This window comes from Primulina huaijiensis, chromosome 17, assembly GCF_012295235.1.
Source record: "Primulina huaijiensis isolate GDHJ02 chromosome 17, ASM1229523v2, whole genome shotgun sequence".
NCBI classification, from domain to species: Eukaryota; Viridiplantae; Streptophyta; class Magnoliopsida; order Lamiales; family Gesneriaceae; genus Primulina; species Primulina huaijiensis.
In genome coordinates, this window is record NC_133322.1 from 2,439,156 (window position 1) to 2,462,939 (window position 23,784).

The 23,784-nt window shown below is 34.4% G+C and overlaps 4 protein-coding genes across 8 annotated transcripts; 3 read left to right on the forward strand and 1 right to left on the reverse strand.

Annotated features, from left to right (window-relative positions):
- The first annotated feature begins 303 nt into the window (after window positions 1-303).
- On the forward strand, window positions 304-4,381 carry LOC140962802 (light-inducible protein CPRF2-like). The gene is made up of 6 exons (XM_073421813.1): window positions 304-702; window positions 1,295-1,394; window positions 2,228-2,438; window positions 3,037-3,112; window positions 3,197-3,322; window positions 3,815-4,381. Exons 1-6 carry the CDS (start codon window positions 343-345, stop codon window positions 4,214-4,216), a joined length of 1,275 nt encoding a protein of 424 aa, XP_073277914.1. The 5' UTR covers window positions 304-342; the 3' UTR covers window positions 4,217-4,381.
- Window positions 4,382-6,771: 2,390 nt separating this feature from the next.
- Window positions 6,772-16,789, forward strand: LOC140962384 (peptide-N(4)-(N-acetyl-beta-glucosaminyl)asparagine amidase). 5 transcript variants are annotated; one of them, XM_073421253.1, is made up of 17 exons: window positions 6,772-6,953; window positions 7,050-7,103; window positions 7,834-8,001; window positions 8,654-8,752; window positions 8,993-9,079; window positions 9,862-9,944; window positions 10,717-10,830; window positions 11,240-11,294; window positions 11,359-11,445; window positions 12,622-12,677; window positions 12,758-12,817; window positions 12,959-13,046; window positions 13,154-13,906; window positions 13,989-14,076; window positions 15,263-15,365; window positions 16,281-16,385; window positions 16,510-16,789. In XM_073421253.1, the coding sequence occupies exons 1-17, from the start codon at window positions 6,876-6,878 to the stop codon at window positions 16,610-16,612; spliced, it is 2,181 nt and encodes a 726-aa protein (XP_073277354.1). In that variant the 5' UTR covers window positions 6,772-6,875; the 3' UTR covers window positions 16,613-16,789. The 5 variants fall into 5 exon arrangements, with proteins under 5 accessions (XP_073277354.1, XP_073277352.1, XP_073277353.1 ...); XM_073421251.1 differs by having other exon boundaries at window positions 16,281-16,415; window positions 16,510-16,788; XM_073421252.1 differs by having other exon boundaries at window positions 14,016-14,076; window positions 16,281-16,415; window positions 16,510-16,787.
- Window positions 16,790-17,304: 515 nt separating this feature from the next.
- Window positions 17,305-17,946, forward strand: LOC140963458 (uncharacterized). The gene has a single exon (XM_073422794.1). The coding sequence runs from the start codon at window positions 17,435-17,437 to the stop codon at window positions 17,819-17,821; it is 387 nt and encodes a 128-aa protein (XP_073278895.1). The 5' UTR covers window positions 17,305-17,434; the 3' UTR covers window positions 17,822-17,946.
- Window positions 17,947-18,957: 1,011 nt separating this feature from the next.
- On the reverse strand, window positions 18,958-22,274 carry LOC140963154 (aspartyl protease family protein 1-like). The gene is made up of 10 exons (XM_073422412.1): window positions 21,669-22,274; window positions 21,140-21,275; window positions 20,611-20,843; window positions 20,261-20,485; window positions 20,040-20,175; window positions 19,885-19,961; window positions 19,692-19,791; window positions 19,542-19,602; window positions 19,389-19,460; window positions 18,958-19,302 (listed from the first exon to the last, which is right to left on the reverse strand). Exons 1-10 carry the CDS (start codon window positions 21,995-21,997, stop codon window positions 19,037-19,039), a joined length of 1,635 nt encoding a protein of 544 aa, XP_073278513.1. The 5' UTR covers window positions 21,998-22,274; the 3' UTR covers window positions 18,958-19,036.
- Window positions 22,275-23,784: the final 1,510 nt, after the last annotated feature.

The following is a 23,784-nucleotide window of genomic DNA, read 5'->3' on the forward strand; positions in this document are numbered from 1 at the left end:
AATTATACCTACGGTTTAAAAAACCGTCACTAATTAGCGACGGTTTTTATATATATTCTGTCGCTTACGTGGACCAGCGTCCGTGCTTACGGAGCGCGGACACTGCTCCACGTGAGCAGCGTCCGCGCTCCGTAAGCGCGGATTACAGTAGTTTTGAAAATGGTTTTTTTTTTTACATTATTTTTGAAAAAAAATTTTAAAATTAAATTATTTTAAAAAAAACCCATAAAATGTGGTCTATAAATTTATGTTTGTGAAATAAATAAAATATAAAAATAAGAAGTTTTTTTAAAAATGTATATATTTTAAGGACAGAGGGTGGAGGGGAAGAGTCCGAGAGACATGGATAGGGTGTTTTCCGTGGATGACATAGCTGACCACTTCTGGTCGCCCCACCCGCCGCCGATTTCCCTCCACGATGAGGAGCACCACTACCACCCCGCCGCCGCGTCATCCTCATCTGAGGCGATGCGGATGAATCGCAGCCCATCCGAATGGGCGTTCCAGCGTTTCCTGCAGGAGTCCGCCGCGCCTGATCACACCGCCGCCCCCAATCCGAAAGAAGACGATGTTGTCGAGATCAAATCCAATAAAAGTTTAGACGGGATCCCGAATCCCAATATTCCCGTAGATTCGGAGGAGTATCAGACATTTCTTAAAAGTCGTCTCGAGCTGGCGTGCGCCGCCGTAGCTTTGACCCGGGTACGACGTCACCTTCGCAATTTTTAATCTATTTCCCTTTTGTTTTATTAAAAGAATAAGCTTTAGGAGTTTTATGTGCTGCTTATGAATTGATTTCAGCTGGTCATTGACTATATTTTCTCGTTTGTTCCTTTTGCTTAACAGCCTTCTGTTGTACATCTTGGGGCTTTATGAGTTTGTGAATCTCGAGTTATATACGATCCTCAGGAAGTGGTTAAGATGCTAAGAATTGAATCCGTTAGGTTTATGCCACATGCTTTTCCATTGAACTTTTGTGCACTACAGTTCTACCTTCTTAGATATTCTCAAATTTTTATTTCTGTGTATTGGAGCCAAATTTTGAGTGTGTTTGAATCTAAAACTCATAAAGCCCCAAATCTTTAATCCAAACACGCGCATAATATTCCATTTATCTGCTTACAGTCAAATTTGGCTATGAATACACAAAAAATCAAAAATTGAGAATATCTAAGATGGGATACAGGTAGAGCACAAACAAAGTTCAATGGAAAAACACTGTACTATGACTTTAATGTTTACTTTTTGAAATAAAAAATTGGACTTTGCGTCGTAAATTGATTTATTTATTTAGGCCGCTAATGGCAAGGCTCAAGAATCTGCTATCACAGGGCGTTACAACAGTTCTCAGGCCTTTAATGCATCACAACCGGGTTCTCATGTTAATCATGAAGGTCAGCACGAAATAGTTTTCTCAGAGTTTTATAATTTCCATGTGCAAGGAGGTAGAATGATGTTGGTGGAGATGTGTATACTTTTATTAAAAAACTTTAACCTGTATTTGGAATAGTTAATCATTTCGTGAATATGGAATGTGTATAAGGATTCTCAGTTGGTTGGTGTTTTGTAAAATCAAGGCTGTTGTCTATTTAAAAAACTGTGAGCTATGATTCTATTTTGTGAGACTGTCCTTTGAATACTGCTTCGGCATTAAATGTGATTCAGATCGTCATTTGGTCATTCAGAAATTTGTCTGGTGTCTAATCAACATAGCTAAATGAAGGAAAAACCTTCCAGCTTACATATCCAAACTACCTGTGCACTTGTCTTTTCTAGTGCCTTATGGAGACCTAGTGATTAATTCCTCTACTTGCATATTATACGGAAACGGGAGGTGCCTTTCGGCCCAATCTCAATACTTAAGCAGTAGAAATCATGAAGTTCGGCACCTAGATTCAAATGTGCATCCAATATTGCAACAAAGTTTGGCATCTAGATTCACGCTTGCATCCAATATTCATACAAAGTTCGACACCTAGATTCACTCTTGCATCCGATATCCATACATTGTTTTGGCGCCTAAAAAATTAGAAAATCTGAATATGTTTTGAAAATCAGATGTAAATGCTGTCAAAAAATGTAATCATGATCATGAGGTTTAAATCTTTGACTACTGAATGAAGCATCTGAGATCACTACTCCAATTCATGCAACCTGGCACAATATTGTCTTTGAGTTGTTGGGCAATTTGTTCATCTGCTACTTGATAAAAATATGCCCTCTGTAGCAAGTGGACAAGATTCTTCAAAGCTATGTGACAAGAAAGACGGTGGACCGTTTGGCGCACCTGCCCCATCTTCAACGTCTAAGAAATCTGGGGTCCAGGTTAAGTCAACAAGTAGTGGGTCTTCAGGGGAACAATCAGATGATGATGAAGCCGAGGGAGAAACTGAAACTACTCAGAATATGGACCCTACCGATGCGAAGCGCGTAAGAAGGTGAGCCTACTTTTGTAGTTGTTTGGTGGTTTACTTAAAAATAAAGTTGAAGTTAATTTGTGCTTTCCCGTCGCTATTCTTCTTTCAGAGTTTACACCGATATAGCTTTGCTGCTTAAATGTGCAAGTTTGAGAAAACCGTTTGTTAGTATATTAAATATTTGTTGCATTATGTTTGAACTTTGGGCATGGCAACGGAACTGAATTTCTAAATACTTTCTAATTTCGAGATGCTCATTAAAAAACCATCTAACAGTTCTTCTTCAAGTAGTGGCGAGATGTTAAAAATAGTTATAAAAGAACTTTTGATTCGTTTATGAACCAGGCTGAGAGCGGCTAAGTTATTAGAATTTTTTTAATCTCAAGCATGTTGAAGGTTGTATCGTAGTTAGCTGAGCTTGCTAGCAGATCCTTAATTACCTAACCAAAAATCAAATACACAAAAATTACCAAGTTAAGTCGAAACTATATTGGTCGCCCTATAAAATGATCCATTCCTAGTGCGGATTATTTGAGAATAAAAACATATTGTTTCAAATCAGCTGATCAAAGAACCGAGCTCCCAGGTCATTAATTATTTTAATTATTGTGCTGTTCAGAATGCTTTCAAACCGAGAATCAGCTAGACGCTCAAGAAGGAGGAAGCAGGCCCATTTGACTGAGCTGGAGACACAAGTACAGTCATCTCTTTTTTTTAATATAAATTTAAAATCTCCTCCCATTAATTTCTGGGCTATATCTTGGTTTGCTCCTTCTTAGGTCGGCCAGTTAAGAGTTGAGAACTCCTCATTGCTGAAACGCCTCACGGATATTGGCCAGAAGTATAATGAAGCAGCTGTAGACAACAGAGTTCTGAAAGCTGACGTTGAGACTCTGAGGGCAAAGGTTACTTAATTATATCTATGGATTTCTCAATTTCAAATACTATAAGAGCCATTAAATTAGAGATTACTTAATTTTTTGAAAGAAATATAAAATGACATTGCAATCAAATATAAATTATCATGGCATTGTCAGCGAGTAAACTAATGCTATCAGAATAGTAAATTTTCTAGAACATTCATTTACACGTGCGGCATTGGATATTTTTTTCTAAATGTGAAGACTGTAAAAACAAAATTTTCTAGATCCTTGGCGCTTCAAAAACTTTACAACTTGGCTCGACCTCAGAAGCTGCCATCCATGCATTAATTATTCCCTAGATAATTAGCATTTTAGAAGAACCTCAAATTCAGGGCCTCGATCCTTATTTTTCGACATTTTTACTTATTTTTTGTAATTGGATTTGCTTTTAGTTTTTAGTGGAAATTCTCTATTACAGGGATTTAAGGCTTAACTAAACTACACGTACATTTCATCTTACTATTCTTTTTACAGGTGAAAATGGCTGAAGAAACCGTTAAAAGAGTTACCGGATTGAATCCACTTTTCCATGGCATGTCTGAAATTTCTTCAATGGGCATGCCGTCTTTTGTGAGTAGCCCTTCCGACACATCAGCTGACGCGGCTGTACCAGTGCAAGATGATCCAAAACCACACTACTATCATACCCCTCCAAATAATCATTTAACAACAGCTCAAGATCTTAGAATTCAAAATGGTTCGATGGATAATCCGGTGGTTGAGAATTCACGACAGAGTGCAGCAGAAGCAGTTGGGGCAAACAAGATTGGAAGAAGCGTTTCTATGCAGAGAGTGGCTAGCTTGGAACATCTGCAGAAGCGGATTCGTTGGGGAGGAGCCGGTTCCTCTGGAACTCAGGGCACTGGAGAGAAATGAAGTTTGTTGAAGATCTTGACTCAAGGTCTTTCATGATTAATCCATTTGTGCAACCGAAGTGACATTTATGTATAAATTCTTTGGGACAAAACTCATTCTTGTCTTCCAACCTTTTGTATGTGAAGTGACTGATACAACTCATTCAAAGTTGTAAGTTTTTCAGAAGGTGGTATTTTTTTACTTGCTGTGGTTCATTGTATTGTTTGCGTTCTTTATTAGTAGTTTATTAGTAGAAGAAAATTGCGAGAACATAGAACCATACATATTATGAAAGAGACAAGGAAACGATTACATGACTCTATAAGGATTAAGGACCAAACTCAATCAAATACCAAAACCCAGTTGCACCACTGTTGTGACTTTTGCTCCTCGAACTCTGTATAAAATACTAGAGAAATATAAATACGAAAAGTGTGAACATCCATGGAAAATGAGTTGATAGAGTGTATAAAGTTTATTGGGTTTGGGGTTGTAGAAAAAGTCGAACAATCTTTGTGAAATGCCAACTTCACCTCTTAGTATTTTTTATACCAGGCGTTGAATTGCATCTAACTTATTTTTTTCTTTTTTCGCAGTAGGTGTTTGCCGGAACATTTCTCCACTTTACGCCTTTCAATTTTTTCTTGAACAAAAATCATTAGCTTCCAATAATCCAAGTTCTTATACAGTTGGTGGCATGATAAACCTGATTTTTTTATGATTTTTGCTGGTTCTTAATTACTCATATAAAACTGGATCCAAAGTAGTTGTCTTTTTCAAAACTTTTTTAGTGTACTCTTCTACTTGAAGTTCAACCACATAAACCTATGGTTACCCTGACAACTTCTTGTAGTTGGCATGAACAAATTTTGTATTCAAAGTCGTTTGATAACTGTGGATTTTACCACAGATGGTTATGTAATGTTGTATGTGTATATAACATGTAATTTTAATTCAAAAGGATGGCTAGATGTGGAAGCTACAAAATTTGTGTGGACATAGATCCATTCTTGTATAAATAATATTCAAAGTGTTGAATAACTTGCGGTCTCTAGTTCGTCTAAAAAAATCTTTTCTTGTTTTTTCATATAGACAGACTCAAATGTCAATATTTCTATAGGTGGAGCAACACCCTTGCACATTACCCAAAAATTATCAACTGCTTGTCACAAGCTGGAGCTATTATTATGTCCTATAATAGTTTCTTTAGAGATCTATGTTCTCTTAGTAATAAAAATCATCTTCTTTTATGTCTTCTGAGAGACAATATTAAAGATTAATTTCGTTCATTAGTTTTTCAAGTTAATTTAGAGACTCCTTTTTCTCATTATTTTTTAGAGCAAAAGAAGATACTTCTGAATTTCTGTTGTCCTTAGCACACACAATCTTGTTCTTTGACTGTTGATCTATCTAGTACGACAAGCACTCTCCTACCTCCTGAACTTTTACCCGAATCATGAAAATACAGTTCATTTCTTCATTTGAGTTTTCACCCTTTTCACCCATCTGACGTTGATTGATGTCATCTCAATCCTTCTAAGAGACGAGTTAGTTCGATCACTTGAACATGTTGAAATTTCAATGATCAATTAGGTTTTAGAAAAAATTTGCTTAAGCTTGTTCAAGCATTTTTGGGCTATCTTTTTCTTTCCCCTTACTATAAACCTACAAAATTATATAAAATAATTATGTTTACTTTGAGAGATATGAGTAGCATTCGTATGATAAAAATAATTAAATTTCTTAATTATGATTTCACTATAAGCATTGTACTGGCAGTATATTGGTTTGTTTCGATGAAAATCTGTTTAGTGCGAAAATCTGTCATTTCTTCAACAAAGATATTTCGATTGCAAGACCAATTATAAGTTGGTATCTTGTCACTTGCTGTGGTTTATTTGCTTGCCTTATTCTTTAGTAAAATAAAATTGCAAAACAACGCCGCTTGTCTATATACATCATGAAGGAAACAAAGCGTCACATCTCTCCTCGGAATCCATATAGAATTTGATGACAAACAAATTCCAAGTGCATTGCATTGAGTACTAGAGAAATAATAGTGTCAACACGAGCTAGTAACACGGGGTGACTCTCAATCTGTCGCAACCTATCATTACACATGGTGGGGTCTCTTGGCGGATGCAGTCGCTTTGACAACTTTAACTGTCAGATTAGGTGGGACGAGATGGACGGGAAAATTGATAACCCAAATCACCTATTTTTATATGGTGGGATGAACTAACTCAGCATATCTAACACGTTTTGACATATCTAGTACGATGAGATTGTGAATGCTAATATGATAATTTGAAAGATATTGATAACATAACTATTTTTTTCAACTTCGATTATTTTAAAACGTGAGCCAAATGCAGGACGATGTAATGACATTGAATCTTGTTCTTGGTACCAAACAACGCCTTGCAAAATTGTTCCTAATAGCCAAGTTTTAGAGGTGAAAACAATAATAAGTAGAAGAATGAGGGTCTAATTAATATTAAACATAGTTCCTGGGTCTTCGGGAATAATCCAAAAATAACTTTTTTTAGAAGGAAAATAAAATAAAATTATCGTTAATAATTATCGTTAATAATTATCGTTGTTAACCGTTTTGAAGGCCGAGTTTAGCAATTTCAGAAAGTGAAGCACAGAGGTCGAGAGGAAGAAAGAATCGGCAAAAATGGTGGCTCGCAAATTTGTTGTTCAACACGGAGATTCGGCCTTCGATATAGATTACGATACAGATGATGGATTCGAAGTTCTTTTCTTCATTTCCTGCTTCGATTTTTAGTCTATTTCAATTTAATGATCTCAAACGTTTTTTTTTTGCTGTTTCGTTTGATTGCGTTTTCAGGTTCTCAAGTTCCAGCTCTTCTCTCTTACATCCATTCCTCCGGCTGAGCAAAAGGTTCTAGATCCTTTTTAATTCTGCCAAAAATGCGAGGTTATAGATTTTGCTGAATAATTTTGGGAATGAAAAATCCCATGATCCCATCTCTGAATTACATCTGAAATTGGCCGCACCCTGTTAAAGTGTATACTGCATTTGTTTGATTGTCATATTTCTCATACGCCACGAAACCCCGTTGCTTCAAGTTCAACACTTCAAATCCCGTTATGTATTCAATTCTTTTGAAGAATCAAGATTTGTTTTTTATTTAGTTACAAGATGATATAGATATTTGGAATGATTATTGTGCCTTTTATAATAATTTTGATTGAAATTTGGAGTGGTTTCCTCCAATTATCGCTATGCTCATTTGTTGTTGACCTTCGTGAATGGTTGTTCATTTCAATGCAATATTAAAGAGAGCCTCAATATTTTAGCCAGTTTAGAATTTTGTGGGTGGATGTAAAATATTTAATACATTATACACAACGCATTCACCTGTCAGACTCTTTGTAATTTTCTTTGTATTGTCTTATGCGCGTCAACCGATGTACCTGACTTCCTCTGTTGGAAAATTAGAATTCTTATCATCAATAGGGGCCTACATAGAAGTCAAATCATGTGCGTGTGAGTCTATATAAAAGTGGTGTTTTGCGCTCAAATGTTAAACATGCAATTTTATGTATTGCTCGAGCATAAACATATTGGAGTTTTTGTTGATTGATGAGAACTTAATGAATGGATTTAGATATGGGGAGGTGACAATGATCGTGTTGTGTTGGATGATTCTGATCTCGATATGATTTCTGATAAGTTACGATTGGCATCAGTTGATGACTCTAAAGAAACCAAAGAGATGGAAAAGCCAGCTGTAGATTTCGAGAAGTCTGACGAAGAATTGGCTCGTATGCTACAGGTTCTTGCAATTAATATTGAGTTAGCTAGTTATTTATTCTCTCATCATCAGATTATTACTTTTCATCCTATCATCCATTATGTGGTTAAAGTGGTATCTTCTTGACAACTTAGTGAAAGATTATGTTAACAACATTTAGCAAAGTAATACTACAGGCGTGAGTGAAATTTACCCAACGTTGTTTTGAGATTAAAATATAAAATAATTAGAAATGATTCCTGGAGAGGAATTTTCTGTACTGTGTTATGGTTTTGCATTCCCTTTACCTATAGGCTATGACTCTTTCTTGCCTTAGAAAGTTGTTATTTTAGGTGAATCTCGTTAGTTTTGGTTTAGAAACTGAACAGTGAACTAAGTGGATGTTCTTTTTCTTGTTTCTATTTAGTGGTTCGTTTATTTTAATTTCCTACCGATGTTCAATTAAAATCTTAATCTTAAACTAATTGATTCTTGATCACGAGGTAATATTGACAATTGTATTACCACAACCGAAGCATAGGAGGGAGAGCACTGCATCAACTGCAAGTGTTGGAGAAACATAAACTGCATATATTCTATCTTATTTTCTCTTAATTATTCTGTGAGCCAGATAAAATTTTGAATGAGTTGTTTATCTGTTGAAGAACTATAAAGAATAATATGAATTTTGCAGGCAGAAGAAGACGCGTTAATGATGCAACATTTTATTTCAAGTGAAAATACAACACAAGTCGAGCAGAAGCTTCGGCCCTATGTTGACCAAGTTTTAATGGTAAGAATGCTTGTTTGTTCCATTTATATATTTGATCTTTATCCTCCAACAATTTAAATCTCCTTTCCTTCTTATTTTAATTCTCGTGATGAGTAATAGGACTGATTAAAAAATACAGAGGTATAAATTTTGTGGTTTTTCTTTGCTGCTATGTAAGTTGTTTTGGTGATGTGGTTTATTTTCATTATATTTAACGAGTTTAACAACACATCCATGTAAGTTGGTATGATTTTGGCACAGTATGAGGAGCTGTATCGACAGGAGGCTGCTAGAAAGACGGTACCTGTGGACAAACTTGAGGAGAAAGCAGAGGTTGCATTGGCCAGGGTAATTTATCCTATCTTCAATCTCTAGTTTGGTATCTTCTGACAGAAATTCAACTCGAGAAAATATATAGAGCTCTGAAATTTAAACCATGAAGCACTACTGTTTTGATTAGAAATAGTGTTTAAATAAACATTATGGGTAACTCAAAATCAGTTAAATCGACATCCTTGCTTTGATTACATTAAGGACTCGAATCATTAAACAAGTATTACAAGCGTTCTTAAGCATTAGAAGATGTCCTATTGACTTTCTAGAGCTCTCTTAATTGGGCCCTTGAAAGCCACCCATATGATATAAGGTGTCAAACTCCTTTTGGTCGTTAGGTTTTTATTATGCGCTTATTAGATGTGAGAGTGCCTTTTCTATTTTTTGATGGTGGATAGAGGGATCAGTATGTGACTCACACTCCTTTTTATGTGGACAAAGTTAAGGACTATTGTCTACTAGGTATAGAAAGATTAAACTTCCAGTTCACAGTAATTTAACTTCGACCATTTTTGGGTGACTCTGGTGAACTGACAGATTGTTTTTACTAACTTTATATTTTAGGTGCAACTTTTGACTGAAGTACGTCCATATTTGCGGTGGTAGATAATAGATATTATCATCGTGGATTCAAGCAGTTGACATTTGAGAGATGAAAATTGTTTCGAAAATATGTATAATTCGATGGATTATGATTCTAAAAATTTATAATTATTGTGGAATTTAGAAATGTTTTTTGTTGGCGTTTCTATATCCGATTTGATACTTGGAATCTCTATCTGTCTACTTTAATTAAGGAAGGAAACTTCAGTCCTACTAAAGATGAACTTGATCATGCATTCCTGCTGCAGCTGCTCTTCTGGTTCAAGCAATCTTTCAGGTCTAAGCCCTCTGTTCTTGTGTGACAATGAATGAATGAGCCAATAGTTGTGCATATCATAAAAGACAATATTAGATTTATTAGCATTGTTTGCACTTGCAGTGTAATATTTGGTGATACGACAGGAACTGTTTTTTCATTAACCATATTTCAAATATATGATGCATCTTTTTTCATGGAAATGTTTCCCATCTCGCATAGTGGAAATAGTTGGAATCAACAAATTTAAGAATTGATCACTGATTATTTATGAACTTTTAAGGCAAGTTAGCTTTTCTAGACGAGTGTTTGAAAGTGGATGTCAGTTTAAGGAAATATAAATTTTTTTTCCGAGTTACCACAATGTTTATTAGTAGAAAGGTCTTGATATAGTCCCATCTCCTGTATGTTTTATACGCTGTTAGTAGAATTAACTGCAAACAGCAGTTTTTAATTAAAGAATAGGTGATATCGGCAGTTGGTATTAAGGGGGAAAAACAAATAAAATATAAAAATTAAATTGACCTTCCACTTTGCAACCTTGGAACTTGTTTTTGCCAAAGTGATAGTTTATGCCAAACGGAGTGAGTGTGCCCTGCAAACATATTCTGCAAGAGTTAATATCTTGTCGATAGTTCTTGTCAATGAAAAGTTTATCGTTGCCAGTTATTTATTAAATTATTTTCAGATTTTGTTGTACTTTTTGTTTCCAATATCATTCATGCGCATCTCTTAATAATACATTAGCCACTTACTAGAAAAATCCATTGATTTTCAATTTTGATGGCTCTAGGTGGGTAAATGCTCCTCCATGTGACAGTTGCAACAATGACACAATCAATCAGGGAATGGGCACTGCAAATCATTCGGAATTACAATTCAGAGCATCTAGAGTTGAAATTTACCGGTATTTCTCAGTGATTTTTGTAAACTATTTTTTCGTCCTTTTATCAGTTGTGTAATGGTTTGCCATAGAAACTTGACATCCCCAGATGCCAAGTGCCAATCATATATTACTTTGGCAAAACCCATGCTGTTTAATTCTTTCCTTGTTATGGTACTCCACTATGTTTTGTTGCTGGTCAATTAAAGTCGTTACACCTGATATAGTTGAGACATTCCATTTTTTTGTGACCTTCTCTCAGCATTTGAGTATGCGTACAACATCCAGAATTATTCTTGAAAATGATGAGCTATTATTCTAATTATTTTGTTTTGAATTCTCTTTATGAGCCTTCACTAAAACTGATTGGACTTTGATATTGAACATATGCATGTATTTTTTTTCCTTTTGACATTGTTGTCAATATCTACAGCTGCAAGTCATGCTCCACCATCACCCGCTTCCCTAGATATAGTGATCCATTGAAGGTATGATATTTCTGTATCTGAGAAGTTTTTGAGTCACGAATTTGTTCAAAGTGTTCTTTTGCAGCTTCTAGAAACGAGAAAGGGGAGATGTGGTGAGTGGGCTAATTGTTTCACACTATATTGTCGAGCGTTTGGCTATGATTCTCGGTTGGTAAGTTCTCTATGTGAGAAATTAATAAGCTCTTTTAATGGAGAACTTCATAAGCCTCTTTGGATAAGCCTTACACACACGTGCGTGCATGTTCATGTTGGCAAGTTCTTGAGAATGACCCAACACCTAAGCAAGCATAAATATATCCTAGTTCCGGTATCCACTCTAAACTTTATTGACGATGCAAAATTAGTTATCAATTACTAGCCATTATAATTCCCCAATTGAGTTCATTTTAATTAGATTGTTAATGATTCAATACAACTATCAAATTTTACAAATGAGTACTATGAATCTGATGTTGAATGCAATTACTATTGTGAACTATTATGATCCTTCTACTCATGACATATGAACCCTCTTTTAATTTTTCAATGAGTTGGGGTGTCCCTGAAATGTGAACTCATCTCATAGGTCGTGTGCTTCTTATGGTATCTAAATGTATTCTATTCAGTCATTATGTATATTAGAGATTCAAAGTTATCCAAAAAATTTGGTTTTCTCTAAATTCAGGCTAAGACAACTACTGTGATTTAGCAGGTTCATCAGTCAAGATACTAGTTCTTCTTATATTATTATTAATTTAATTTAATAAATACACAAGCTTAGGCATAGCCCTTCCATGCAGCGTGCCTTAACGTTGAAGCTCCAAATTTGGTGTGCTTTAGAGGCTCTAGACACATTTTAAGCATGTTTTAAAAGTACAGAGAGCAAATCTAAGATGAAATGCAAGACAATAATGATTAAGTTATTTATTTTCTATTAAATAAACGTACAGATAGCATATTTACTTTTCTATTAAAAATTAGGTTATTATTCAATAATTATTACATAATCGAGCAAAATGTAATCTAAGAAGAAATTATTTTATTTTGAATTAATGATTTTGTTTGGTTATAAATTTTGGTGGACTAGATTTGTGGTGTTGAAAATTTTACTTGGACTTTTTGGATGGGAAATGTAGTGAAGTGAGTTTGCTTAGAAATCTTCTCTGAATTAAAAATTGTTGGTACTTTGTATGGTCCAAACTTTTATATAAATACTGACATCATTATTCTAGTCTATTTGAGTTATATAAAGAAATTCTCTATTTGAGTTATATAAAGAAATTCTTTTTGAGATATTGATACAAAAGTTTCCCAAAAACGTGCTCTTGTGTTTTTCTGATGTTTGCAGATCTTGGATTTCACAGATCATCTTTGGACTGAGTGCTTCTCTCCGTTTTTGGGAAGGTAAAAATTGGATCTTTCCCCATTGTTATTGTATATGATATTCTTTCTATTCGAATGTCAAATAATACAAACTTGTGCAGATGGATGCATCTTGATCCATGTGAAGGAATTTATGACAATCCACTACTATATGAGAAAGGGTACTAGCTTTAGTTGCTTCTCACAGAATCTTTATGGTTTTGGATTACAAAACACATGTTGTAATGATCTTTGGATCAAGTAATTTTAAATGATGGTCATTGAACCATATAGATTCTGAATCTTTCAACTTTATTTTGAAGGTGGAATAAGGAATTGAGCTATGTATTCGCCCTATCTAGAAATGGTGTCTATGATGTCACCAAGCGATACACTAGAAAGTGGCACGAGGTATAAAATATTAAAACTTTTGATTTATCAATTGGACCTTATGTCTTCTCGATACATCCGTATAAAATCTGTGTCTAGAGTTTGAGTTCTGATGCATCTTTATTCAGGTATTGTCTAGAAGAGTTCTAACTACTGAGCCAACTTTGGCAGCTATTTTAAGCAATATAACAGGAGAACTTCGCCGGAACCTTGCTTCTGAGATGCGCTTAAAGCTTGATGATAATGACAAGAGTGAAGCAGAAGAACTTGAGAGGAACTTGTTTTCTATAGATGATGCTTCAGTATCACTTCCTGGAAGACAAAGTGGGGATAAAGCTTGGCGCTTATCAAGAGCAGAATTTGTCTCTGACAACCATTGTTCTATGAGTTCTTCGTCCTGTCCAGTTCGTAGATGCGTAGATGAGCATGTGACAAAAATATACAATGCATTTTCACCGGTCATTTATCAGTTAGCAGAGCATGCATCTAACAAATTTAGAGCAACTGAAATCCTTGAAACATTTAAAAGAATTTTGATTAGCCTGAAGAACTCCTCTTTCAGAATCAGGAGAACTGAGATAAATCCATTGTCGACTAATTCATTGTTCTGTAAGATGATTCCCTCTTTTGGTCAATTGTTTGATGCCCTCTCATTGAAGACTGAAGCGGTTGTCGATGGAACTATTGATTTATGTATAGCTTCTGATCCAGTTAAAACATCCCTGGCACTCCCAGTTATCTTTCATGCGCTGGATGATTTAATCCTTAATGTTAATAATTGTAAAACATTGAACAAGTCTCTACATTGGCCACTTCTGAAGTTGAACAGAATATGTTCTGGTTTCGTGCTTGCAAGCGGCGAGGAGCTCCCTTTCGGAATAGTAAGTAGCTTTGACTTGCAATTTCCAAGTGGTTTCCTCTATAATTCATTATTGCCAACAATTTTTGTTCACGTTCTATAAGAGAATTTCTATCATGACAATCAATAAGGCCACATCTGCATTTGATGGAATTCGCATGTCCAAGTGGGAAGAACCAAATGGTGCAACAGGTATTTGAAGCAGTTTCCTTGGATATTCTGGATTTCCTATTTTGATATAATATCTCACCAGTAACTGTAATTCCTCAGTTCCTTTTTCAATACCACATTTTTTTATTCGGGATGTTCCTAATAACGTACACATTGCAACTATATAAAAACATCCACAAAAAGCATTTCTGCCATAGAAGTTCGTACTCAATCTACAAATATCTTGAAGTTTCACATTATTTACTTTCATCTCAAACACTGCACACATTTAAATAGGAAATTTATTGGGAATGGAAGGGGTATAGGTTATAGATATGGAATCTTGTGTTCTAAACATAGTTTGTCTCCCAACGTAAATAGTATAGCTTTTCTTCTCTTTAGTTTTCATTAGAAAAAATGTTATAATTATCTAAATATTTTCTCCTTGGTTTCTCGACATTGGTAGTATATTTCTTATACATGGCAAAATAAGGGAATGTTTGATTGCTCTTATTTTCCATCTTTATTATTTTCATTAGTTGGCACTTAGGAATGATAATAAAGTAGGGTCATCTTTACTGAAGTAGTTCAGAGTTATTTTTGAACTATTTCAAGTAGTAACTGGTTGGAGAAACTTTCTTATTGACTGGTCATATGAACCTTTGAAATAAGTTTATGACTCTTGTTATGTTTGATGACCATATTCTAAGTAACTATGAAGGTTAACTTTATGTCAGAAGAGAATTAGAACGTACTGTACTTGAGTGTTCATGTTCTTTTCAAACACTAGATGAAGAATTTAACCAGTACTTTTACTTCTATCTTCAGTCAACGAATGATATTTTTATGCTCAGCAATATTTTGAAATTTATGGACATTTGGACATGTAATGTTCCTTTCTAACCTTGGTGAATAACTTTTGTGAATGACATCCTTCAGTTTTGGGTCAAAACAATGCTAACTTATCAAGATATCACAACCTTCTCCGACTAGAATTTGTCCAAAATTCCAAATGACACTCTGCTTGTTTTTTGTTTTTTGTTTATTGACACTCTACTTGATTTAGCATATGGGATGACTAAATGCCAGTACTTCCTTTCCTGCTCTCCCGTTCTCCTTAAAAATATTAAGAGCATTGGATACTTAAATTATTTAGGATGTCAGATCTAGACTTATTTTATTGACCCGACAGAACTGAATCGAGTCATAATATTGTTTGGTCTTATAGGTTGTTGGATCACGTATAAAACGTCTGATAACCAAAGGCATGAGCTAGTTGCTTATGAGTTAATGTCAGCCAATGATGCTCCAGAGAGAGATCCAAAGGACTGGTATGATGTTTTTTATATTTTGAATTTTTATTGCTCACAAACAAGTGTTTGGCTTTCATGCGGTAAGTGTTGTGTGCATATTATGCTACGTTTCAAACTGTATATCTTGGAGGTACCACTCCTGAAATTTTTCTCTCTGAAATCTCAAATAATTTCTTTTATAAAAATAAAAATATTATTAAATCCAGAAACTTTTGGAATGTCGTATCATTATATAAATGCAAACTCATGTTGCTTAATAACACGTGTTTAATTTTCCTCCACGCGATGAGTCAAAATAATCAAAAACGCATTTAAAACAATTGACCTTTTTCTAAAGTTCACTATGTGGGTACCATTATGGTTTATTTTACGTTCGAACATAGTTTACATGATCAATTAGAGAAAAATGTTGTACTGCCACATTCAAATTATTGCATCATTCGGTCTTTTTTAACTTTTTTATATGATCATATAAAATGCTCATTGTGTCTAACGCTCGGGTCAAGATTCTGATACTTTGTCCTTTACTTCGTGATAATTGATGCATGTTTACGGTGAAGAAACCATGTTGCGGAATTAGTTTATGTGTTTATAAATGTTTATTCGCCACGTGTTGAATGTCAAGCCGTTTGCTTGACATTTTTGTATGAATGTCATGGCCAGGCCGTTTGCTTGACATTTTTGTATGTTCTGCCGCTGCGATCTTGCTGTCTAATGGTAGGTTTTTAGATTTGGCCTTGGTGGAAGACCCATCTCTTTATTTGGTGTTTATTTTGATATAAAACTTTTGTTTTCTATTCATATCGATTCATGCTACTCAGATTTATCTCCTCCCAAAGGTACATGTTGAGGTTTTCCTCAAACCCGTCTGGTAGTTTGCCCAAAAAAGGGAAAAAAAAGGAAGTTGATCATCAAATTAAATTATTCTCACAGGGTCATAGAAGGTAGCGCAGATGGAGGTACAAGCTGGAACATTCTGGATGAGCAAACTTCACAGGAGTTTGTCAAGCGCTACCAGCGGAAAACATATGAGATCAGGTCGCCAACATTCTTGGCAAATGCTTTCAGGTTAAATGTGATGCTCGGAAACTATTGTGACTTGATTCTGGTGAAGTTGTCGATGTTTTTAACTGATTTTCATCGATTATTAAAAAAAATGCAGGTTTAGATTTATTGCGGTGCGAGATGCAAAATCAACTTCAAAGTTCCAAATTGGTAGCATTGACTTGTATGCGAGGACAGATGCTATTACTGGAGTGAAATGATCTGTAAGATCTCCCAAGATATTAGTGCAATTCTTACTTATAAGCAAATATTGAAATGTAAAAATATTGATGTGCTTGTGTGACTATTCTCTGTATTCTAGCCTCACCAAGCTTTATGGGAAATGTTTTCATTTTCCGCTAATAAAAACAAAATCATGGCAGTCTTTTTCAAATGGTACGTTTCCATTCCATTTTCATATTCCTTCATACATTTCTCTAAGTTAAATTCCATTTTTAAAGTAGTTTGTCAGATTATTCGTTAATAATCATGTTACAGTTCGCAGATTATTCGTTAATATTCGTTAATATTTGTTTTTTATATATATATTTGGATCTTTATGTTATCAAATTTTAGTTTATATATATTCTGAGTTTTAGAAACTAGTTTTTCATCGAGAGTGTTGATGTGTCATTATATATGTCAATGTTACGTTGCAAAATGATTACAATTACCCAAAAAAAAACGAACAAACAAATACTAAAATTTGAAAACATAGATAACATGTCATAAAGAAGGAAGATCAAAAATATAAATTTTACTTAACGGCCATATATTTTAAAATGAAGTATATTGAGGATTAAAAATGATATTATTATATATTGAAAAAAGTACGAATATTTTGGAAGACTTTAATAAAATATAGGAATTTTTTTCGTTTAAACCATAAACTTATAAGCAAAGAATCACCGATCAAAGCGGAAGCCCCACGCCTACGACCGAGTACCAGCAACTCAAATCACGGAATTATATATATACATACATACATATACGTATGCATTGAACCTATATCGGCACATAATCTTTGCAAATCAGAGAGAAAGATGAGCGTTGAATTTGTGGACGGCCAGACGGTTGTGGATTTCGTGAACGATTCCGAGGCTTTCGAGAAATGCGTGAACGAGAAATTCGAAACGCTCGATTCCGATCGGGACGGCGTTCTCTCGCGCGACGAGCTTCAGAAACGGATCGGGAAGCTCTCGTCCACTGAGCTGGAGCTGCAGTCGAGGGATGAAATCGCGAGCCTCTACGACGTCTTGTTCGACAAATTCGACGAGAGCCGGAGCGGATCCATCGATCGAAAAGGATTCGTGAATTTGGCGAGGGAGATCATGCTTGCCAAAGCTCGAGGAATCGGGAATTCACCTGTTTCGATTATCCTGCAGGAAGATAGTTTGCTTATGAAAGCTGTTCTACGCGCCAAGGCATGAATGAAGTTTTGTTTATCGTAGAATTAATATTCCATATGAATTTTTCTCCAAATTTTTTGTTTATTATTCAATTTCTCTGTGTTTTTATTTGAAATTCAATATAGTTTTACATCTCAAGATCATGATATGAATGATTTCCCTCGTCTACGAACTCATTCATTCATGTTATCTCAAATCCGCAAAACGAATTTCGCATGCTTTCTATAATCCTCCAATTTTTCGGATGTCCCCAGACATAACAGTAATCTATCCTTCTAATATAAAATAATAGTTAGTCTTTTCTTCTCTTTTTCCCCCTTCGAAGTTTGTTTAAATTATTGCAACCGAATGATCGGATTAATATAATCTATAGAACAATCCAGTTACTATAATTATCATCTCTCTTATCTTTTCATTATATCTTGTCGTACGGTTTCACGAATTTTTATTCGTGAGATTTATCAACTATACTTTTATTTACAATAAAAACTAATGCATTTTATACGTGTGATGCATTTAAGAATTTTTTTCCATTGATGAAAATGATCAATTTTCATTTTTCTAATGCATGATACTGATACATTGTTTGAAAGAAAAAAGTATTATAAAATTTATTTTAAAAAATTAGTTCGTAGAATTGAGCATTTATTGTTTTACTTATTTTTATATAGTCCATGACAAAAGTGCGACTCCAATATTATAAATAAATCGTACATTAACTTAAAAGTCTTGCTCTTATACAAAGGATTTTTTTTAGATTTCACAAGATAAGATATCTCTATATTTCTCAAACTTAATTTATATTAGCTACTTGGCATAACCGTTGTTTGTTTGTAATTTTATATATATTTAAAAAATGTGCTTTATTATATAAATTTTCAATTTAAATAATTAGTAGTAAATTAGTAATATAGAACGTAAAAGAGTGTGTATTACCTTAATATACAATCGATAATTTCGAGTTTCAAATGAATCTTAATTCGAAACTGAAATGCCTTCTGCCATATCATGTCAAGTGTAACGAATAACAATCCATCACAAATATTTACGATAATAAATAATATTTTTGACAAAAATAATAATTTTTTTATTAGTGATCACTAAATTAAATTTAAATTACTGTTTATTTCAGCAAAACAAAGCAAAATATAATAATAGATAAACATCCCAACAATAAAACTATTTCTGAATCACACAGCATCTATTATGAGGTATACAATGAATGAAAGAATTCCATCAAGAAACAATGAGAAAGTGATGGAAAACAAGGGAAAATATGGCCAGAAGGAATTTGTCCATGAAAGAACTTGAGCTCGGGCCCGTGTTACTGCTACCAAACAACAACCTCGGTGGTGGCGGTGGCGGTGGTGGCGGTGAAGAGGAACGAGTTCTGTTAGGCCTAGGTTGAGGCTCCAAGACAGAAGGCGGCGACGGCGGAGTGTTAGTTGAGTTGCCATTGTTTACTGGTACGGTGGGTGATCCGTTGTTTCTTGAATCATAACCTAGAACATACCTCAAACTTAGTATATATATATATGTCCATGCGAGAGGCCAGTAGGTAGAAAAGGGTAAGAAATGAATTACTTACAGTTTGCTTCTTTCCACCCCAGAACCATATCCTCACGATCAAAGGTTATGTGGTATCCACTCATGAAATTCTCTGAACACAACAATATAATTAGCCATAGTGAAAAATCGAAACAAAGCAAGCAAAGTAACACATAATCGCGACGATACTCACGTCCGATGATATTAACATTCTCACTTTTGACCATAGCCAAACAGAAAGCATGCCCACCCTCCTGCATACAATAAACGGCTTGAGCACATCCTAGAATGAAATTTATAACTTTATATATATGCAGGAATGACTAGACAAAACGAGCCTCACCCTGGTGGGAATCACAATCGTTGGTGCGGTAATGTAGAACGGGTTTCCACCTTTCATGGTAAAGTTCAACCTTGGATAGAGATAGCTATTTTGTGTTGCACTGCAGGGCGGCAACATGTACAAATTAATCAGAGCTAGCAAGAAAATTACAAAGGATTTGATAAATTAACTGAGCATTGGTGCTGAATCAAACCTAAGTTGATAACAATAGTCGAAAATAATCTTGGTTTGTGGGACGTAGCGTGGTTCGTCGGTTATCTGAGAATTAAACTAGAAAAAGAAGAAAACATCACACTTGGAAATTATGAGATATTTCGTAAAAAAAATGATAAAAGTAATCTAACATACGCTATCTGCTATAGCTGAGTATGCAGGGTCATTCAGGTATGTAAACGAGGTGCCTGTATCAAAGATTGCTGAGAACTCGACATCGACGACCTGTTTCCCCACGGTTAATTGTGTCACGGTGACGTTGTAAGTCGGGCTGGAAGAAAAATAGGAAAACAATCAAGTTGCATAAGAGGGTGGGAATACTTTCATTCAATGAATATCAATCACCCAGTTCTTACTGTAATTGTCGAAGATTGAATGGAGTTGTTTTTTGATCCGAACTCCCTTTATCACCAAATTCGATTCTTCCACGTCCATCTGGGCTGAAACACATGGAAAAAGAATTTGACGTAATCCCTTTGCTGGCTAAAGTGCTTGGAACAGATACATTGTCCATTCCAAGCCCGAATAGACCATTAGGAGCTGCGTTTTCCAAGAAATCACCGGTTTGAATTATTCCACATCTGAGAATACAACAAAATGAAATAAAAGGCTCCATTCATGTCAGAATATTAGGCATAAAGTTCTTTGATATGTATAGAGAAAACAATGAGCTAAAATTTTTCTGGAGTGAAATCAAAACACCTACCCTAATGTGATTGGGGCTTGAACGGGTAGTAGAGCACTGTCGGCCGTAGCCAAATGCAACACATCATCTACCAATATACCGGAAGAAGACGTGTTGCTCGAAAGATATTCCTCTTTATAGGCGCAAGCGTTGAGCTTAAGGAAGCACCCTCTGTTCAGTCCGCACGAAGGGCTGTTACACGGCACGACCTCGCTACTTGATGATGCATTAAGACTATATTGGTTCAGAGGAACCTGTTTCACCAGAAATTAATCAATAATTGACCGCAGAAATAGTAACATATGAATCCCTAACAAGAAAATCAAAATGGCCCTACAGCACCAAGTGCCACAGGTAGCAGTAATGGTGTAGCCAAAATTCTTTAAAATCATTTAGATTGCCACAAGTGCTAGATGGAGCTCAAGGCCTGATAACCAGCCAAATAGCTCGGAACACATGATCACGTAAATGCTTAAATTGATTATATATATATATACTTATTCTAATACTGAATTATGTGATGGAGCAGTAGTTTTAGTAGTCGTCGTACCGGTCCGTTGGTCGAGTTCCAGGAACGTGCACAACGAGTACACTCACATGGCAACCAGAAGAGATCGCTGCCGGTGTCGAGTGCTACGATAAAGTTCACTTTCGGGTTACCCACAGCAACAATTGCGTAGTGCAAGCTGCAAACAAAATACGCATAAGATCATTAGTATTAGTAATATGCACTTTGTTTAAGAGAAAAGAAGAAGATATCAAGAAGTTATTACATATAAAATACTATTTTTTTTCATACGAATCTTGAAATTTCGGGATATTTCAGAGGAAATTTTGGGAGAAAAAAGATTTGGTTTCTGCTGGATAGAAAACAAGAAATTTATCACCATGCACATTGGATATAACTAAATATTGTAATTTTTTTTTAATAATTGGATTTTCCGTGTAGCAGACGTGGCATATATATAGTCAAAGATATGAATTTGGTCTAATTTTAAATTTAATAATATAATATAATATAATATTTCCTCTATAAAAATTTAGAAACAAAAACAAGAAATTGAGCTAAAATGACTCACAATCCCAGAGAGCTGAGATGGTAAGTAGCGTTTCCCGACGAGAAAGTGAGAGGGGTAGCCGGAGGAGCTGTTTCCGCCAGGTTGCGGCGGTGGAGGTGGCGGGTCTTGAAGAACTGATCACGATGGGCCATGGCTGCGAAGTACTCAAGGCTATCCTTCTCCGGCAATCCATTTAAATCCAAAAATCCCTTCACAGTTTCAGAATATCTGTGGTGTATATCAAGCCCAAAGGTCCCGAATGCCTCACTCCGACTCGTATTAATAATAATCACAATCAATGCTATCAAAACAAAATCCTTGGCCATTGAATTACAACATATATTCATCATTCTATACGTTTTTGGTATGAAAACTAGATTCTATGAATGAAAACTAATCAAGAAATTGAATTTTCCCACTGTCCAGCTTGATCGAACAAACAATGAAAATTATGCAGATAAATATTTTTTTATGTAATGTTAGAAAAATGAAAAAAGACAAATCGGGCAAGCTGTTTCTTGATCTTGAAGTGAGATGATCAAGCCGGGAAAGAAAAAAAGATAAGAAAAATGACGTGAGAATTATCAAAATTGAAGACTGAAGTAGTAGCAAGCTGGTTGAAATAGAGAGAGACGTCATGAGGGGGGAGCACGTCGCAATCTTAAATAGGAAGCGATGGGGGAAAGTCGTCGCCTGCAATAGTACCTCAATTGCGTGACGCCGATGATTGGTGCGGATGAACATTCATTCTTCTTATTTTATTTCAACTCAAAATTTATAATAATTATCGTCTCATCCTACGAATCAAACGATAATTTTTTGCCAAATGAAAATTATAGGTTAAGTTATAATCTTGAGTGGTGTTTCATCCCAAAAAAATTATCTGATACGATCTTATAAGTTATTATTTATAATTTTAATATTAGATATTTATAATATTATTTTATAATTTTTATTTGTCTGTATAATATATATATTCAATGGTCNAATTTTTAATCACATATAATATGTGAGTGACATTTCATCGATGCTAAAATAAGTGTATATGATAGGTGTGCAGCATATATTATTTCTTTTCCTAATATTGGATAATAGTATAGCTGCTAATTTTGCAAATAACTTATAAACTAACCAAGATTTTAATTATAATTCGGTAGGTAATATTTGTTGATTTAAAATTGTCATCCACAAATCCATGAAATAAAAATTAGAAAGGGATTTGATAAATTGTTAGGATCAAACGTTTAACACTAGACTAAAGTCTATAGTTGTTAATTAAAGCGTAACTTTATTTTCTTATACTTATAACAGCGTATAATGCACCTATTTGTAGGCTAATGGGTCAGGCTGTTATGCTCATAATTATAAAAAAGTATATGTTTATATGTTGGTGTTGTATCATATTTCTTAGATATCAGTCTTATCTTTTATTGATTATTTGATTTATTATACTACTTTTTATTTGATTTATTATACTACTTTTTTCACCGAAAATTTTGTTTTACTACTTTTGTAGCAACTGGGCATGGGGATCGTTGACATTCTATTATTTTTTAAATTTCTTATTTTATTAGAGGATGTGAAATTAAATAAGGGCTTGACTTGTGGATTTCAAATGAATTTTCATTGTTTAATAACTAAAAGAAAATAAATTTAAATTTTTTGGATTGGCGAGATGGATTTCAAATGAATTTTCACTGTTTAATAACTAAAAGAAAATAAATTTAAATTCATCATCATACTTGTTTATATTGCAATTGAACTAGTTACACTGAATTTCAAATATATTTGAAATTCAGTGTGATTGATATAAATGCAGGGTAAATAAATAAGAGATGTATTTGATATTATTTTGTTGAGGTTATTCAATAATGAAAATGTATTCATTTCATTATTTATAAATTAAGTTATAAAATTAATAATATTTTTTTTATATGATTAGTGTATTTTAATTTATACGAAATTGAGTTTATATTTGGAAAAAATAGTTTAATGATAATATTAGATATTATAGGCTCGACATATACAATTTTATATTTCATTGTGAATATAATATTTAGATTGAAAATAAAATTTTGTCCACTGTGTAAACCGTAACTTCCGGTTTCATGCATGATCCCCACTTTTTGCCCAAGTA

Coding starts and splice junctions, on each gene's coding strand:
- LOC140962802 (XM_073421813.1), top strand. CDS start 343: ATGGATAGGGTGTTTTCCGTGGATGACATAGCTGACCACTTCTGGTCG. Junction 703..1,294: donor CCGCCGTAGCTTTGACCCGG/GTACGACGTCAC, acceptor TTATTTATTTAG/GCCGCTAATGGCAAGGCTCA. Junction 2,439..3,036: donor GATGCGAAGCGCGTAAGAAG/GTGAGCCTACTT, acceptor TGTGCTGTTCAG/AATGCTTTCAAACCGAGAAT.
- LOC140962384 (XM_073421251.1), top strand. CDS start 6,876: ATGGTGGCTCGCAAATTTGTTGTTCAACACGGAGATTCGGCCTTCGAT. Junction 12,818..12,958: donor CCACTACTATATGAGAAAGG/GTACTAGCTTTA, acceptor TTTATTTTGAAG/GTGGAATAAGGAATTGAGCT. Junction 13,047..13,153: donor ACACTAGAAAGTGGCACGAG/GTATAAAATATT, acceptor ATCTTTATTCAG/GTATTGTCTAGAAGAGTTCT.
- LOC140963458 (XM_073422794.1), top strand. CDS start 17,435: ATGAGCGTTGAATTTGTGGACGGCCAGACGGTTGTGGATTTCGTGAAC.
- LOC140963154 (XM_073422412.1), bottom strand. CDS start 21,997: ATGATGAATATATGTTGTAATTCAATGGCCAAGGATTTTGTTTTGATA. Junction 19,461..19,541: donor GAATGTTAATATCATCGGAC/GTGAGTATCGTC, acceptor TGTTGTGTTCAG/AGAATTTCATGAGTGGATAC. Junction 19,303..19,388: donor GGGGTGGAAAGAAGCAAACT/GTAAGTAATTCA, acceptor GGTATGTTCTAG/GTTATGATTCAAGAAACAAC.